General features: G+C 40.6%; 1 protein-coding gene across 1 annotated transcript; it reads left to right on the top strand.

Annotated features, from left to right (window-relative positions):
* Nucleotides 1-2674: 2674 nt before the first annotated feature.
* TSGA13 (testis specific 13) lies at nucleotides 2675-16957 on the top strand. Its single transcript, XM_082473137.1, has 7 exons — nucleotides 2675-2804; nucleotides 5194-5272; nucleotides 7147-7218; nucleotides 8099-8305; nucleotides 12838-12977; nucleotides 13548-13675; nucleotides 16615-16957. Exons 1-7 carry the CDS (start codon nucleotides 2782-2784, stop codon nucleotides 16836-16838), a joined length of 873 nt encoding a protein of 290 aa, XP_082329263.1. The 5' UTR covers nucleotides 2675-2781; the 3' UTR covers nucleotides 16839-16957.
* The last annotated feature ends 9 nt before the right edge of the window (nucleotides 16958-16966 follow it).

Below are 16966 nucleotides of genomic sequence, written 5' to 3'. Positions count from 1 at the left end.
ATAACCTACAAGCTTCTTCTAGGGACTTCACTCTAGGATTTAGACCCTGGCTTCCTCGCTAGTCTCATCCCTTACTACCGTTTCAATAAATCTTTTTTTAAAAATTAATTAATTAATTAATTTTGGCTGCGTTGAGTCTTCGTTGCTGCGCGGACTTTCTCTAGTTGAGGCGAGTGGGGGTTACTCTTGGTTGCGGTGCACGTACTCCTCATTGCGGTGGCTTCTCTTGTTGCGGAGCACGGGCTCTAGGCACGTGGGCTTCAGTAGCTGTGGCACGCAGGCTCAGTTTGTGGCTCGCACGCTCTAGGGTGCAGGCTCAGTAGTGGTAGCGCTCGGGCTTTGTTGCTCCACGACATGTGGGATCTTCCTGGACTCGAACCCATGTCCCCTGCACTGGCAGGCGGATTCTTAACCACTGCGCCACCAGGGAAGTCCCTTCATTAAATCTTATGTTCCAGGCATACTGTGGTTACTGGCAATGCTCCTAAACAAGACATACTTTACTCTATGCTCATGTTTTTGCTCGTGTTGCTTCCTCTTTCTCAAATGCCCATTTACTCTTCTTTTCACCTGGTTGACTCATACTCATCTTTCCAGGCTCACTTTAGGGATTAGTTCCAAACCTCTCCCTGTCTCTTCTCATCCAGGTTAAGTGCTCTTCCTCTCTACTCCGCTAGCATCCTGAACTTCTCTCTAACATGCCCATTGCAACGTGTTGCATTCCACTCTTTCCTGGTCTGTCTTCTAGGTTAAACTGTGAGCTCCTCGAGGTCGAAGACTACATCTAATTTATATTTGGTTCCCATTACCTACGACAGTGCCTAACATGTCATAGATGTTTGGCAAATATATTGAAATAAACAAATCTTGATTTTGAATGCCTAATGTATAAAGCACTGTGGGTGGAACAAACATAATATATATATAATTCATATTTCACTTTCAAGGAGCTTACTGCCTAGGGAGCAAACAACCTGCATATAAGAAAAGTATACGTAGAATAACAACTTACTATATAATTGCATGCACAAAGAAACCGTACCTGCAGGCTAGAATTTGGGATTAGATTGATGTGGAAAGTCTTCCCTGAAGAAGAAAGGCCTAAGCAGTAACATAAGTAAAGAAGACTCAAATGGTTTGAAGAGGTTGGGGAGAGAGTTTTAAGTTTGGAGAATAAGAGAAATAAATGTTCACTATGTCTGAGGAACAGGGTAAAAACATTGGCTAAGGCAGAGGTTGATTAAGATAGTGAAAATATATCCTTACTGTATAGCACAGGGAACTATGTTCAATACCCTGTGATAAACCATAATGGAAAAGAATATGAAAAAGAATGTATATATATATATATATATGTAAACTGAATCACTTTGCTGTACCGCAGAAATTAACACAACATTGTGAATCAACTATACTTCAATAAATTTTTTTCAAAAAGATACAGTGAAAGGGTCAGTGTGTGTGTATGTTGGGGAGTCATAGGTTAGAAAAACAAACTGGAGCAGATTGTAGCAGATTTTGTTTAAAATCTTTGGATTTTTCATTCTCTGACTCCAACATAGAACACCTCAGCATTCTAGATTGCCTTTTCATCACAAATTCCCTGTGTCTCCTCTAGAATATTTTCAAAACGGACAGTTTCCATGTCAAGGAATTTCCCCTTCTTCCCTGAACTAAGCTTTCCTAATGTCCTTCAAGGTATTGTACACTCCATCTTTTTATTCTTATTTTAGATGTAGTTTTTGTGTTTGTGTGATGTTTTTCCCCACCCTGGGTTGCAGACAAGCAGTACAAGCCTTCTATCCCCCAATTTGTTGGCTTCTACTTATTTTAGTTTCAATATACACGTGAGCTGGACTCACAATTCCAGAAAAACTAAAGGTGAGAAAAGGGTGAAAAGCTTATTAGTCTATTTCCCTTGAAGGGAAGTTTCAGAGGTTAACTCAGTCTAGTGATAAACTGTAGATAGTCATATTTAGGGTTTGTGTCTAGACAATCAAACTAGACATAAACCCTGAGCAATCACCTATCAAAACTATTAACATTAATATAGATCTTTCCTCCAAACCCATAGGCTTTATAGGAACTTGGGCTAATAGGCCTTATCAAAGCTCTACTTAATTGTCAGGGCCCCCATAATTTGATCTCATCCTACCTCCCCACTTTTATGTCTTACCACTTCAAACAACAACAGCAAAAAAACAAAAACAAAATAACCTTCCAGTCAGGACTAATATCTGGAAAAGTATGATTGTATTGAGAGGGGAGGAATACATTAAAGGATGGCTACTCCTCCAAATTTCTCCCACAACTGACACGTGAATTAATTTTATTTCAGGTCTTTATATAGGTAAATCTCACCACTGTCGTGGCATTAGAATGTCACCTTTAAATCATTTGGTTAACTCTATTTTTACAGATGAGGAAATTGAGGCCCCAAGAAATGAATTGACTTACCTAATATGTTAGCATGTATTTGTCATTATTGTTTCACGTTTAACGATCACTTTCTCTTCCCTCCCCACATTTACCAACTAAACTTAAGTTCTTGAGGGCAAGGATCATCATGTCTTGTGCATTTTCTGCCTTCACAACAGCATCAATAAGTCTCCTCTTGTTTCCCACACAGGATCAAGAATGGGGCTGAGCACACAGAATGTGCTAAGAAAAGAATGTTTGGATTGAACTGAACCCCTGCAGAACGTGGACTATTTAGAGGCACTGAGTTTGGCCTCTGGGTGAATATTTGCCTTGGGTTGGCCCACTTAGCACTGAACAGTAATGGGCCAAAGGAGACAGGCCAAGTGTGTAGTCTTGTTTGCCCAACTAAGTTATGAATACCTTCTTATACAGACTCATTTTGTAGTTCATATCACTTTGAACAGTACTAGTCACAGAGTAGACACTCATTAAAAACATTTTAATTGACTTACTGTCCTTGGATCAAAAATCAGATCTTGATCTGTGCTTCATACAGCAACTAGAGTAGCTTTACCAAAAGAAAAGTGCCAGGCTGTCAAAGATGGACACTGCTGGCCTGAAGAAGCATTTTTCATGCAGTTCTATGCCTTAAATTGGCCTTGAACAAGAGTATCTGGGATCCTGTGCTGCCTCTTAGATACCAAAGAAACATTTTGAAAAGTGCTACAATAAAGTTTATAATATAGTGTTGATTATTAGATAACTTAAGGTAATAGGACACATCAAAAGGGCACCAACTCTACGATGTTAAGTGGAGATGGATTTATTTTGGTCTACCCACAATGTGTCACCCTCTCTCCTGGGGACTATTTTTAAGACCTCTGGCCTGAGTTAATGATGCAGCTGGTGGCCAGCAATAGATGGAAGTGAGCCATCCTTGGATGGGATTTGATCCTGGATTTGGGATTATTTGTACCATGCTATAGCCCGTTGACCTATCAACTACATAGCTTGGCTATTTCTACTTTTCTTATTTTGGTCTTTACTCTGCCACCCTCATTTTTAAAGGAGAGAGGTTTAGTTGAGGTAGTTCCAGGATCCTACTTAATTTAAGCTAGTTTAACCTCCAAAGAGAAAGCAGGCTATTTATTTTAAGTAACCCAATCTTACTGCTGAGCATCTTTCACTATGTTAGGACAGTAAATGGGTTTAGTAAGAATTGGTCAAGGAATCCAAAATACTTTGTTACTAAATATTGCAACTTTTGCCCTTTTTCCCCAAAGGGAACTGGTATCTGGGGGAGAGGGAGATGGGAAAGTACATGAAAGTTTAGATTATGAGAATATTTGCCACTGATGATTGTTTTTATTACCTTAATTCTAGGTAGGGAAACTTAGATGTGGTTAGGTACATGAGGGAACCAGTAATCCAAGCATGGTCATTAAGAATTGGAAATTTAGTTGTGAAGTTCCACTAACTGTATCCCATCTCATGGAATCATTGGCTAATTATTGGCAAGGGCAGAGCTGTTTCCATGTGGAGAAGAGTATGCAGGTAGACATTCAAAACAGTAGGTGGTCTTTAAGGGTATTATGATTGTCCAGTTGCCCAGAAGAATTTGTTTAAGCAGTCTACTAGACCAGTTCCTTGAGTGGTCTAAAACCCCTATTTTTTTTTTAAATTGAGGTATAGTTGATGTACAATATTATATAAGTTTCAGGTGTACAACATGGTGATTCACAATTTTTAAATGTTATATTCCATTTAAAGTTATTATAGAATATTAGCTATATTCCCTGTGTTGTACAATATATCCTTGTAGCTTATTTATCTTATACATAGTAGTTCGTACCTCTTAATCCCCTACTCCTATCTTGCCCCTTCCCCCTTCCCACTCCCCACTGGTGACCACTATTTTTTGTTCACTGTATCTGTGAGTCTGTTTCTTTTTTGTTATATTCCCTAGTTTGTTTTATTTTTTAGATTCCACATATAAGTGATATCATATAATATTTGCCTTTCTCTGCCTGACTTACTTCACTTAGCATAATACTCTCCAAGACCATACATGTTGTTGCAAATGGCAAAATTTCATTCTTTTTATGGCTGAGTAGTATTCCATTGTACATACATACCACATCTTCTTTATCCATTCGTCTGTTGATGGACCCTTAGGTTGCTTCCATATTTTGGCAATTGTAAATAATGCTGCTATGAATATTAGGGTACATGTATCTTTTTGAATTAGTATCTTCAGGTTTTTTTTGGATATATATCCAGGAGTGGAATTGCTGGGTCTCATGGTAGTTCCATTTTTAGTTTTTTTTTAGGAACCTCCATACTGTTTTCCATAGTGGCTGCACCAATTTACATCCCCACAGTGTATGAGGGCTCCCTTTTTTCCACATCCTCTGCAATAATTGTTATTTGTGTTCTTTTTGATAATAGCCATTCTGACAGGTGTGAGGTGATAGCTTATTGTGGTTTTAATTTGCATTTCTTAAAACCCCTATTTTAGAAGAAATCAACTTATCAGTTGTCACCATGTCTTCAAGAGGTCCCACTTGATTAACTCTTCAAACTGAAGAGTCCAGGATGCGGGCTGAATAATGAGTCCTGTTCTTTACTACCCATACATATGCAATTAGTGATCACCCAAATTGGGCTCTTCTAAGTCATGTCCCCAAACTTCATTGAGGGAGGTTGAGAACATGTAGAAGACCAAGACTCTGAGTAAGAAAAAAATAATTCGATATTCTGCCTCTTTTTCAGGTTTCAGTATGGCAAATCAAAGACTTCAAGAACTAGCCCAGTTAAATTTGAGAAAGAAACAATTGTTGATAGTGATGAGGTAAGAAAGAGCATTAGCAATGTTCACTTATAATCTTTCTTTGGAATTGCGTAGACTACTTTATAAGCTGGGTCTCACAAACTTCCTGTTGAAAAGCAAAAAGGGGTCAAGATTTATATAGAAAGCAACATTAATTTATCTAATTTTATGAAAGAGGAACAGAGACATAGAAAAGGGAAGAGACAGGGACATATCAGCAAAGAATCAGGGCTCAAAACCCAGGGACCAGAAATCTATTTTAGGGCATGAGCGAGTGTTAAACCCTGACTTAAACTTGATTTTGTGGTCACTTCTTGCAACAAAACTCCTTTGGATAGCTTGGTTGCTTCCCAAAGTTTATCATATTCAAGTGAATTTTCCAGGTCAACTTTTATTTCATCAGTCAGAGACAGTGCAATTCAACATAAAACTAAAAACATACTCTAATTTGGACATTCTTACGGATTTAGTCAACTACTGGAGACTAATTTGGAAACAAGATGCAATACCTTAGAAAAATTTGGGAGTAAAAACATTTTTCCCAGAGACTTTCCCCAAAAAATTAATTAAAAAAAAAACAACTATAAAGGAAAAGTCTTCACATCTTCTCCCAAATAAATTTTTCCGAGACGTCTGTGATTCTAAATATATATGTCATATCTGTGAAGCAGACTTTTCAAATGTATTTTTATTTTGAACAAAGGGACTTCAGTTTTACAAAAGGTAACAGAAATTAAATCATTGCATCTTTGGATTTGTCCCCTATTTCATCCCACCATTCCTAAAAGAATGTATGGCATATCTCTGCTAGTCCTCCTCCAAGCCCTGGAAATTGCCAACTCCTGGCATTTTCCTCCCCTCATCACACAGTTCTGTCCCACTCTTACTATCTCCCTCTTCTCCATTCACCTTCTTGCTGTATTCACCTGTTCAGTGTGAGTTCCCTTTCTTCTGAATCCCAGCTTACTATATCACCTCCCTGGGGGCATGGCAATCTTTAGAAATGCTCATCCACATACAGGACTGTGCTCTTTATCTGATTCCTGATTAGGCCAAGCCCGAAGGAGGTAACTCAGAGCTTTTATCTCCTTGTGTTCTTGTCCCTTTGATTTATCCTTAGATAACCTAGGGCTAAGCTAGAGGCCAGGCAACAGCCCAGGGGGGTCAGCAGAAGGAGATGGAGGAGGCCCAGCAACTCTACCACCAGACACGGCACTCAAGCAATCCACCAATCACCAGCACCACCACCAGCAGAAAAATACAAAGTGGTAGACAGAAGGGTTACCAAAATTCAATTACTTTTTGCCACATTTCTGGAAGAATCATATATCACAGAAATATTCAAAAATGCAGACTGCACCATTGTTTCTCCCTTCCTGTGTGCCGCCCCCAGCCCTGAAAGCAGCTATCCTCCAGGCTTCCTTTCACTGACAACCCTGAAGTTATTGCCCTTCTGTAACTTGCTTTTCTCCTTAAAGGTTGTTTTGTTTTGTTTTTCACCTGATTCTGCATGTTTTGTTTTGTTTTTCACCTGATTTCCCTTCTATAGAGATGGAAAAGGCAGAAGAAAGAGGTGTGAGCTCTAGGGGTGATTTGTCCCGGTCTAAACTTTGATGCTGCCCTTGTCTATTTCACCCCTTCACTTCCTAACAGCTCCTAACATTTCACAAAGCTGGTCCACATTTCCATGTACAAGCTACCCTGTCAGGATGCCTTAGAACCTAGCTCTCCATGCTATGGCTCTCATTCCAGAAACCCAGGGTGCAGAGCATGGAGTTCTTCTCACTTAATGTAAGTTAGAGACCAGATTTTAGCCAGACTAAGGTGAGGTAAGGAATGGAATATTGTTTAGAATAGGTACAACTTGAAACACTAATTTTGATTATTGTTTCTAGATTTTTGATGCAGTCGGGCAATCAAAATTTGTTCTAGAGAACCTTCACCATTACACAGTCCATCCAAATTTGGTAGGTGATAAAAGCATTCCCCCAAGATCTCCAAGAGCAAGTTTCAGCTGCGGTGCCGAGGCCCACTGCAGAGTATCCCAAGTGCCTCCAAGTGCCACCAGCTTCTGTGACTGTGCGTCCTCTTAGGACAGGGAAGCAGAGCTGTCTCAGGACACTGTTGGGAATGGTGGTGAGGGAGGAGGGCAGGACTGGGAAGAAGGTGGTCCCTGCAGCTGATTTTTTTTTTTTTAATTGAGAAAACATATTTCGAATCAGGAAGTATTCTGTTCTCTCCCTCTCCCATCCTCTGCCTTCCTCCTACTGATGGAAAGGCAAGTTTAGTGGGCATGCCCCTTCCCCCACTACATCTTAAGTGACATGCTGTCTTTTGTGACTGCTTTTCCTTTTTTTAACTTTGTGCTTATTCTGCATATTAATGTGGTTGTGCCTGTGGAGAAGCGTTGGTGGGTGGGAAGATGCAGATAAGGGCTGTGTTGGCCCCCTCAGGGCTCTCTGAACTAGGAGATTTGGTTCCTGGGAGTTTCTTCCCTCTGCCTCAGAGTGAGTTGTAGAGAAGGCCGTTTAGGTTGAACATAGAAACTTCTGCTTGCCCTATTTTGTTGGGCACAATGTTGGGCACAACTTTTTCACAAGAATTAAGTCATCTCGCTCCTTTTAATGTGGAAACTTTTCCATCTCATTTCCCCAGCCCCTTGGTCTGTTTGCTGGGAAAAGCTCTGAGAGAAGAAAGGGACAGAGAGCTTCAGACATTTTCTATTAAACCCAGCCCCTGTCCAGCTTCTGTCCCTACCCCTTAGAGGCAAAAGATTAGCCAACTGATTTGTTAATCTGCTCTTGATCTAATCCCTTTGTCTCTCTGGAAATCTTTCTGTCTGCTCAGGCCCAGTACTATGAGCCTTTGAAGCCCACTGCACTGCATAAATTCCTGGCTCGAAACAGGAAAATTCAAAGCTTCACATTGAAAGTAACAGAGTATGATCAGGATAAGACCTTACTGATTATGACCAACAACCCACTTCCCTGCCCAATCGACCATCAAGGAAAGGACATGACATCAAAATACTTTTCCAGTGAGTTACTGCTCAAGGTAATGGCACCTGGGGAAGTTTCCTGGTACCCTGAGTAAGGATCTTGAAGAATTAGGAGTTAGCTTGAAGAAGGGAGCTAACATAACATGGAGGATGGTACTCAGGACCCAACCTCTTCCTTCTTATTCTTTGCCATATGCTTCCCCAAATAGAATCCGAGAGCCTGGGAAATACTCAGAATCAGAGTTGTACAAACTTCGGTCATGAAACTTCATTACACAGAGAAAAGAGGGTCTTAATTCAAAATTGTTCCTCCTTGGTCAAAGATATTTAGTTTGTAATTAACAAAGGGTAAACTAGCCACTGGCTTTCTAGTTGAGTATGAAGTAGCAACAGATAAATCAGGAAATGACGAACAAGGAACAGAAATGAATATCAGATTGGGAAAGGGGTAAAGGGTTATGCTCTATACCCACTGCTCTTGGGTGTCAGAAGGGGAGAAGAGAAAATTTACTATCACAGCAGCCAGATGTTTGGAACTTTGTTATACACTAGAGAAGTTCAAATTCAATTCAATAAACAATTGCTGGACATACAGTAAGCTAAGAACTAAAATATAAAGATGATTACAGGACAGTTTCTATCTTGAAGGAACTTGGAGTCTAACAGGAGAGACAGATCAATAAATGAGATATAAAAAGTAATTATTATATACCAGGATATATGAATAATAAAAGAATATACAAGGTACACTAATATACAGTAGAGAACAGTATCTTTGTTGGAGGAAAGGAGGTAATCAAGGAGGTTTTACAGAAGAGGTGACCCCTGTCCAAAAAAAAAAAAAAAAAAGGAGAATATTCCAATCAGTGGGAAGGGCAAAGGCATACAGACATGAGAAAGTGAGATGCATTTAGGGGGATGTAAGAGAGTAAATGGCAGGAGATAAAAGGTAAAATCAAATTTGCATTTTAGAAGACCTTTTTTGGAAGTTGAGAGAAAGGTGTATTAGTTGTGGAAGAGAAAAAAATCAGTAAGATTAGTTATATTGTTACTACAATTGTCAAAGTGAGAGATGCTGAAGAACTGAATAAATCAATAACAGAGGAAATGAAGAAAATCAATTAAGAGATATTTAAGCATATGATCTAAAAAAGATCTTGACAGCCTTAAGAGTGGGCCTAATATAACAAGAAGAAATTAAATAAGTGAAAGTGCAAATTAAAAAAATCTAATTATTACAGAAATTTGATGCTGGGAGTGGAATTATCCAAGACAGACTGTTATAATAAAATGTGGTCAATATGGAATTAGTATTTCCTTAGCTGCTAGATGGATGGCAGTGAGAGAGATTCCTTTCCAAACGGATGATAAAATGCTAATATCCAATGGTATATGCTGACAAAGGAGTTAATGAATTCATTGCCTATGGTTTCTTGGGTCTCAGAATTTGTGCCATTTGAACATAACCTCAGTGGTTGTTTCTCATGGTAGTGGATAATATACACTGAGAGGAACAAATGTCAAGCCAGGGTTGCCTTGCTCAAGGTAGAGAAGGAAATACAAGACTATCATGTAACCTTGGTGCAAGAAGAGCTTTCTTCCAACAGCTGGCACTTTGTGAGCCTTCCAGGTCACATGTGGGACCTGATCATATTCATGAGTAAATTGTGGTACCAGCCAAATTGTATTAATAGACAGTATTAAGGCTCTGATTGTCAAAGACTGGCAGCATGGTAATTTTATGGGGCTATCTGGAAAAAGTCCAAGAAGATGGAAATGCCCAATATCTAGAATGCCTCTTTAATATTCATGCTGCATCCCTTCCTCTTACTATACAAATGTAACAATCTTTTGTGAGCCTAAGATTATGCACAAAAGAAGCATTCTTTTGCTACACCCAGACATGTGTATAAGAAGAGTGTGGGTACCAGCAATCAAATTGAAGAATGGACCAGACATGTCTATCACAGTGATTGTTATACTCACAGCCCCTTCTAAGTGACATGGCCCTACCACAGTTTGTGAAGAATAGGATGCCCCAAAAGGTCCTATTTTGAATAACTAGACTCAATTCTCTATGCCTACCTAGGACCAGAGAAGGCCACCTGATCCAGTGAAGCAAAATTCATAGGCTGGTTAGTGACCTGTGGTGGAGATCGGTAACCCCAAGTCAAACTAAACAAACAAAAACCAAAAACCAAACCAAAACCAAAACCAACTAACTGATGCCAAAATGTTGGCCTCTGTACCACCAGCACTGAATTAAATCTCGGAGACAGAGTTTTGGGTGAAGTGGAAAAGAATAGCTTTATTGCTTTGCCAGGCAAAGGGAGACACAGTGGGCTCCTGCCCTGAAAAACTATGTTCCAACCTGGGAGGATTTGATGAGGAGTTTTACAGTAATGGTTCAAAGGTTACTGATAAGATTAGGGTGTGTGCAGGGCCTGCACTCCTTTAATCTCGTCTCAGGTGGTCTTGATGAGCTTCTCTGGTCCCTTTAATCTCGTCTCAGGTGGTTTCTTGACTGCTTGATTAGCGACTGTTCGAATCTTCCCTTTGGAACTCAAGGAAGGTCATGGAGGCTGGAGTCCATTCCCTATGAACAAGAAATGGGGGACAGAAAGGCTTCTGTGCCCAGGAGCCCCACAGGGTCCTGCTTGGTTTTGTAACTTATCAACAACCAAAATCCCTGAGCTAATCATATTCTTGCTTCCAGGTATCTGAATTGGGAAAGGAAAAGATTGAGGCTGTGGGAATAAAACCTGAAAGGGCATGCAGAGGAAGGCCATAAAAAAGTCAAACCATGAGGAAGAAGGTAGGGGCAGCTTGAAGTAGAAATGAATAAGCAGAAGCTGTGGGTAGAAAAAAAGATATGCAGGGTAAAGGTAAGGAATGAACACTAGAGACAGAAGGAAGCAGACAGGGAGAAAGTAGGAAGCGTGTTAATGACATGATGCTAAATGATATGAGACAAGATAGACAAGCTCATGCAGTAGTGGTCCTAGATAGTGCTGCTTTGGATTCCAGATAAGTTTTTTATTTTTGTTTTTCTGCTCTAAGGTCTAGCTCTGCTAAGGTTTCTGCTCTTTTGTGGCCAGATTATTAGCCGTGTCTTAGGTCCTAGGCACACATGCTGCTACCGTAAAACCCCTATTAATTGAGGTAACTTAAATGAATTCCTGTTCCTCAAAACTGGAAGACTTTAAAAAAAAAAACTGGAATACTTTAAAGAGAATGAGTACAGAATTGAAAAGACTTGGTTCAGCAGTAAGCATTTTTAAAAAAGAGGTTTGAAAATTCTGAGCAAAAACGTTCAGTATGGGTCAATTAATTAGTTTGGTTATTCATTCATTAATTGTCATTCTTTTATTCATTCAAGAAATATTTATTGAGCACTTACTATGTACCAGGCAACGTTATGGGGTAGTAAGGATCTATCAGTGACTAAGTCAAAGTTTAATTCCAGTGAGGTAGAAGACCATAAGCAAGCCAACAATCGCACGGATAATGTATAATGTGATAAGTGCCCAAAAAGCAGGATAAGGGAATGGAGAGTGATGGGTGGGAGCGGTGATTTTAGATAGTGTAGTTAGGGAAGGCTCTCAGAAGCAGCAATGACATTTGAATAGAGACTTTAATAGGATGTGTCCTGCAGTTGCTACACCTAGCATATTGTTTTCCTTTCAGATTGCCACACATGTAAATATAATTATAATTATAAATATAATGTGTAAACATAAGTTGTAACTTTCTCAAATGAGAGAAATCAGGAGAACAGTGAACCCAAAGCCATGTCATATGAAAAAAAAAAGTTCAAAATGTTGGCAATGTTGAGCCTGGAAGAGAGAGGGCGCTCAGGAGGAACGTGATAGATTTCTTCAAATTCTTTAAGGATTCTGTGGAAGAGACACTAGATTTATTCCGTTTGGACTGTAGGGTAGAAGTTACAGGGGATAGCAATCAGCTGATCAAAGATTAAGTAGGCTGGGTTTTTAGATATAGGAAGATTGACCACTTGATAGTGTTACTATGGAGGGAATAAGAGTGTCAGATGAATGGTTAGACTTGATGGCCTTTCAGATCCTTTCTGAAAGTCTTTGATTCTATGACTTTAATAATGACGAAATTATTACCTCACAAAACATCCCATTCTGTGGCCTTTTCACTGCAGACAGAGAATGGGATGTGAATGAGACAGCCATCTCCAAGAAAGGTGGGTAGAATCCCGTGGATCTATTTCCCAATTTATTACCAAATGTTTGGTTTCCTAAGCAATTCACTAATTGAATCCTTCTCAAAACCTGGGAAATTTTTCTGCCATTTACTACAAAGGGCTAGTAGGCAAGCTTAATTGATTACTTAGGAAACTGACCTAACTTTGGACAAATCATCTGGCTGTGAAATGAACAGGTATTAGCCCACTCAGGGAAATGTTTTCTCTTCTTTGGGTTTCTGCATCCCTACTTCCCTCTTCGGCAGGTTTTGCTGCATGATTTTAGGGGAACTGGAGCTTAGTCCAGGAGCTTAGGTCAGTAAGTCCAGGGGACTTAGCTAACTCCCTCAGTTACTCTTCTTCCCTTTGCTGCAGGAAAGTCATCAGCACAAGCCCACTGAGAACTTCTTCCTACCTCTGATGTCTCAGAAAAAAAAGTTAAGATCTGGGCTGAAACCAGTCTTCCCTGTGACACTGTTGGAGGACCCTAAATCCAAGAGAGAACAATGGTTTAGGTGAAGTCCTGGCTCTTTCTTACCTTTTCCTTATTCGTGTCACTATCTCTTTTCAATATGATTTAACAAACACTTTTCGGTTGTACAGAATGCGGACAACTGTATAATAATAGGACAGCTTCCCTACATGATCCCCAACCACACTTCTACCTTAGCAACAGAGAAACAGTAATGCAAAACTAAGGTTTTTCACAAGAATGATTTTCAAGAGTGAAGAGAAGTATTCAAAGGTCTATGCTTTGAGGAAGTAACAAAAAAAAACTTCCCTCAGTGCCTGTTAAGGGTTGTGATATAGGAACAATTTGCTGTGTATGAGATTTGATTTGAAACTGGTTATAGGAGCAGCTTATATCTTGCTTGGAGAGGAGAGAGGAGATTCTGGAGTTCCTTTATAGGTTTATAATGCTAGGTTCTAGAAGCATCCCTTCCACTGCACAATACTCCCACTCTGTACCAATGAACACCTTCAAATCCTACTGTCCTTTCTTCTCCCCCAGAATCTGAGAATGCAGTGAGTGGTTCCGTTAATCCCTCACCCTAGGATCTACTAAATGAACTTTCTTTGTTAAGGTTTTCCACGGACAAGGATTTCAAGAGTGAAGGGAAGTATTCAAAGGTCTGTGCTTTGAGAAAACAGAAAAAAATGTACCCTCAGCTCAACTTTGCTCCAGTCTGTAAAAGAGATCTGAGGAGTGACGGTAAGGTCGTCTCTATCAAAACAATGGTTTATGGGATGGAGATGTGGGCAAGAGGGACAAACTATGGGGACGAGAGATAAGGGCAAATCTCTCTTGGAGGTTCTGGAGGCTAGTTTTCCTTTTAGCATGGAAGCCAAGAACTGATAGAGGCCCAAGTGGTGGTAGGCTTTCCACCCTGTTTAAATCCTCACATTTCAAGAAAGCTCTAGCATAGTGTTTTCCAAACTACATCACCTACCACTTTACTAGTTTTGGTCAATGTGTTATTTGCCCTGTTATTTACTTAATGTTTTTCTTTCAAATTATTTTTTTTGTCCTAATTAATACTATATCATTGACATCATGGGTTTGATATACTAATCACATGGGGTTTTTTTCTCTTATACATTTCTCTCAAACATTTAATCAAATTCATAATAATTACATTTTAAAAATTAATTTATTTTGGCTGTGTAGTGTCTTCGTTGCTGAGTGAGGGCTTTCACTAGTTGCGGCGAGCGGGGGCTACTCTTCGTTGCGGTGTGAGGGCTTCTCCTTGCGGTGGCTTCTCTTGTCGCGGAGCACGGGCTCTAGGCGCGCGAGCTTCAGTAGTTGTGGCATGAGGGCTCAGTAGTTGTGGCTTGCAGGCTCTAGAGCACAGGCTCAGTAGTTGTGGCACACGGGCTTAGTTGCTCCGCGGCATGTGGGATCTTCCTAGACCAGGGATCGAACCCATGTCCCCTGATTTGGCAGGCGGATTCTCAACCATTGCGCCACCAGGGAAGTCCCATAATAATTAAAATTTAAAATGTTTATCTATGTATCACCTAAAACTACCCAGTGGTATGCATATCACACTTCGAGGAAAACTGTTCTAGAAGGGCCAAAGCATAAGCTATGAGTCTCAGAGGTCCATGAGTCTCTTTGGAGTTGAGGCAGGACATGGCGTGGAAGAGGTTTAGGATAAGGTTGTAAGGAAGGGGTACAACAAAAATGCTCCTCACAAATTGTCATTCATTTAGCAACATTTATGGGGCACTTACTAGTGTTGTATATTTATCAAGCACCAATAATAATAGCACTTTCCATATGTAAGACAGATGGATGGGCCAGGTCATGAAGGGCTTTGTATATTTGTATAAATAAGGGCTTAGGTTTTATCCAGCAGGCAGTTGGGACCCACTGAAAATTTTCAGAGCACTCAACACACATTTGTGTATTAGAAGTATAATCGATGGGTCCCCAGACTTCACCAGCCTATGGCTCCAAGATAAGGTTCATTTCTCCTACGGGACTGCTCTCCTCGAGCAGTTTCTGGAACTCCCTAAGGTATGCTTCCCTGTTCTACAAGGCCATCCTAGTGATTGCCAGCCATCCTCAGCTCAAACAGTCACAGTTCCAGAGGTATGAGGTCATATCGTACCATCCCTTACCTGGCTTCTTCAAGTGTTTCTGCTCCTTCTGTACCTATCTGCCACCCCACCTGACATCCCTCCTGCCTCTCTGAACTCCCCATATACAGCTAAAACCAAGCTGTGATATTAAATAACACTTCATAGATGTGAAGAAAAATTAAAGGATGGCAGAGAATCATTTATCTTGCTTTAAAAGGGGACACTCTTAGGCTCAGCCTCAACCCCCCCTCAGTCCCTTCATACTTCCCAACAGGCCCCCAGCACATTATCCATTCTTGGGAGTCTCTTGGCTTACCAGCACTGTCTCTGCCTAGGCTCCCAATACCCTTGGCCCAAGGAAGGGGAAAAGGTAGCTCCTTCCCCTAAGCCTGTTTATTTTCAGCCCCCAGAATAAATAAGTAGGAACATCTATTTCCTTCAAGGGAAACTCCACATGGAAAGCAAGCTTTGAGCTTTATAAGCCAGATAAGGCAAACATAATAGTACACTTAGTATACATAATAGTACATTTAGTACATTTAGTCAGAGTTAAATCTTAAATGATACCATATGCAGGATATCAGCAGGATAAATCTATATTGGAAGGAGGAATTTCTCCAGTCTAGAATCCAACCTGGTTTAGAATTTCTCTGATTTTTCAAGGGCATGATTCTGCTAAGGTATCCCAGTTTACATTTCTAAACAGAACACTTAACATCTCAGTCTGCAGCATTTATTAGAATTATGGTGACTTTACAGTTTCCCTCAAGAAAAATGAGTGGATATTTACTTATGTATCTAAAGGGCCCATTATTGTGCTTTTCCTAAACAAAGACAATCTACTGTGAAGTTGAAACAGTGTCTCTACTTCAAGTAAAAGAGAACCTAGCAACTCCTCCTTCCATCAATAATTTTCCATGTTTACCAGGCATCCAAATAAAGAAAGATTACATAGAGAATTGCTTGGATGGGGGCCATGAAGGCTGGTTAGGAGGCTGTCCAAGAAACAAACAGATAGGACCTGAATTAAGGTGACAGCAGTAGGAATAAGAAAACAAATTTAAGGGATATTTACAAGGCATAATGCTTCAAAATGGGGGTGGGGGGAGGGATGGGAGCAAGAAGAGCCTACAACGGAGGCGTCCAAGAAGGGCAGAAGTTGAAAGAGAACCTGGAAAAAGTGATGACAGTGAAGCCAAAGGTGGAAACAGTTTCTTAGTTACACTCTCAGACAGGAGAACTGAAAAGGCTAAGAGGAATATGAATATACAAGTGAAAGTACCTTCACTTAGTTAAGCGTTATGTAAGCGTCAAAATGGCCACAGATGGAATCGTTTGAAAGGGGTGGGATTAAATAGGGAAGACCCTAAACTGGTGGGTGTTGATGAAGGGAAGAATTATAAAGAAGGTTGGAATGGTAGTCCGTGGTCCAAAACTTATCCTCTTGCTCAGAGTAAAGACCAGCTTTCTCGGCCCTCCGAGCAGGTCTCTTTTTACGTCTCACATTAAGTGTCCTAAACCCTCTGGAAATCCACATTCACGAAGGTGCCCTGTGCTTTGTTGCAGTCTCCAAGAAGTCAGGGAACGACCTGCCAACTTTCCAGATGATTTGGGAACCATTAACCCTTTCATCACTCCTGGAAGAGAAGCCCACCAGAACCGCGCCAGGAGAGAGCGCGTTCCGCAACGGAAGGGCCCAGCAGTGGATTATAAAAAACGATGAAAGCAAACCCTACATGCCCCTCGCCTCATCTCCAGAGACTGAGGGGCCTGGAGAAGTCGCCATTTAGGGCGTGCCAACCAAATAAAATCTCATTCTGCCCTCTCCGGGCGTGGGCTGCCGGGTCGCTTGCAGGGTGGGCCGTGGTGAGCCGCCTGCTGCGACCTGTCACCGTAGGGGCGGGGACGCGGCCCCGGG

The sequence above is a fragment of the Balaenoptera physalus genome (genome assembly GCF_965194825.1).
Source record: "Balaenoptera physalus genome assembly, chromosome: 8".
NCBI lineage: Eukaryota > Metazoa > Chordata > Mammalia > Artiodactyla > Balaenopteridae > Balaenoptera > Balaenoptera physalus.
Note: the sequence above shows the minus strand (reverse complement) of the source record. Positions and strands in the feature narration are given on the sequence as shown.

What these genes read in the sequence shown, in the direction of transcription:
- TSGA13 (XM_082473137.1), top strand. Translation starts at nt 2,782, where the DNA reads ATGGGCCAAAGGAGACAGGCCAA. An exon ending in CCAGTGAGTTACTGCTCAAG is followed by an intron (nt 8,306 to 12,837) that starts GTAATGGCACCT and finishes CCTTTGCTGCAG; the next exon opens with GAAAGTCATCAGCACAAGCC. An exon ending in AAGAGATCTGAGGAGTGACG is followed by an intron (nt 13,676 to 16,614) that starts GTAAGGTCGTCT and finishes GCTTTGTTGCAG; the next exon opens with TCTCCAAGAAGTCAGGGAAC.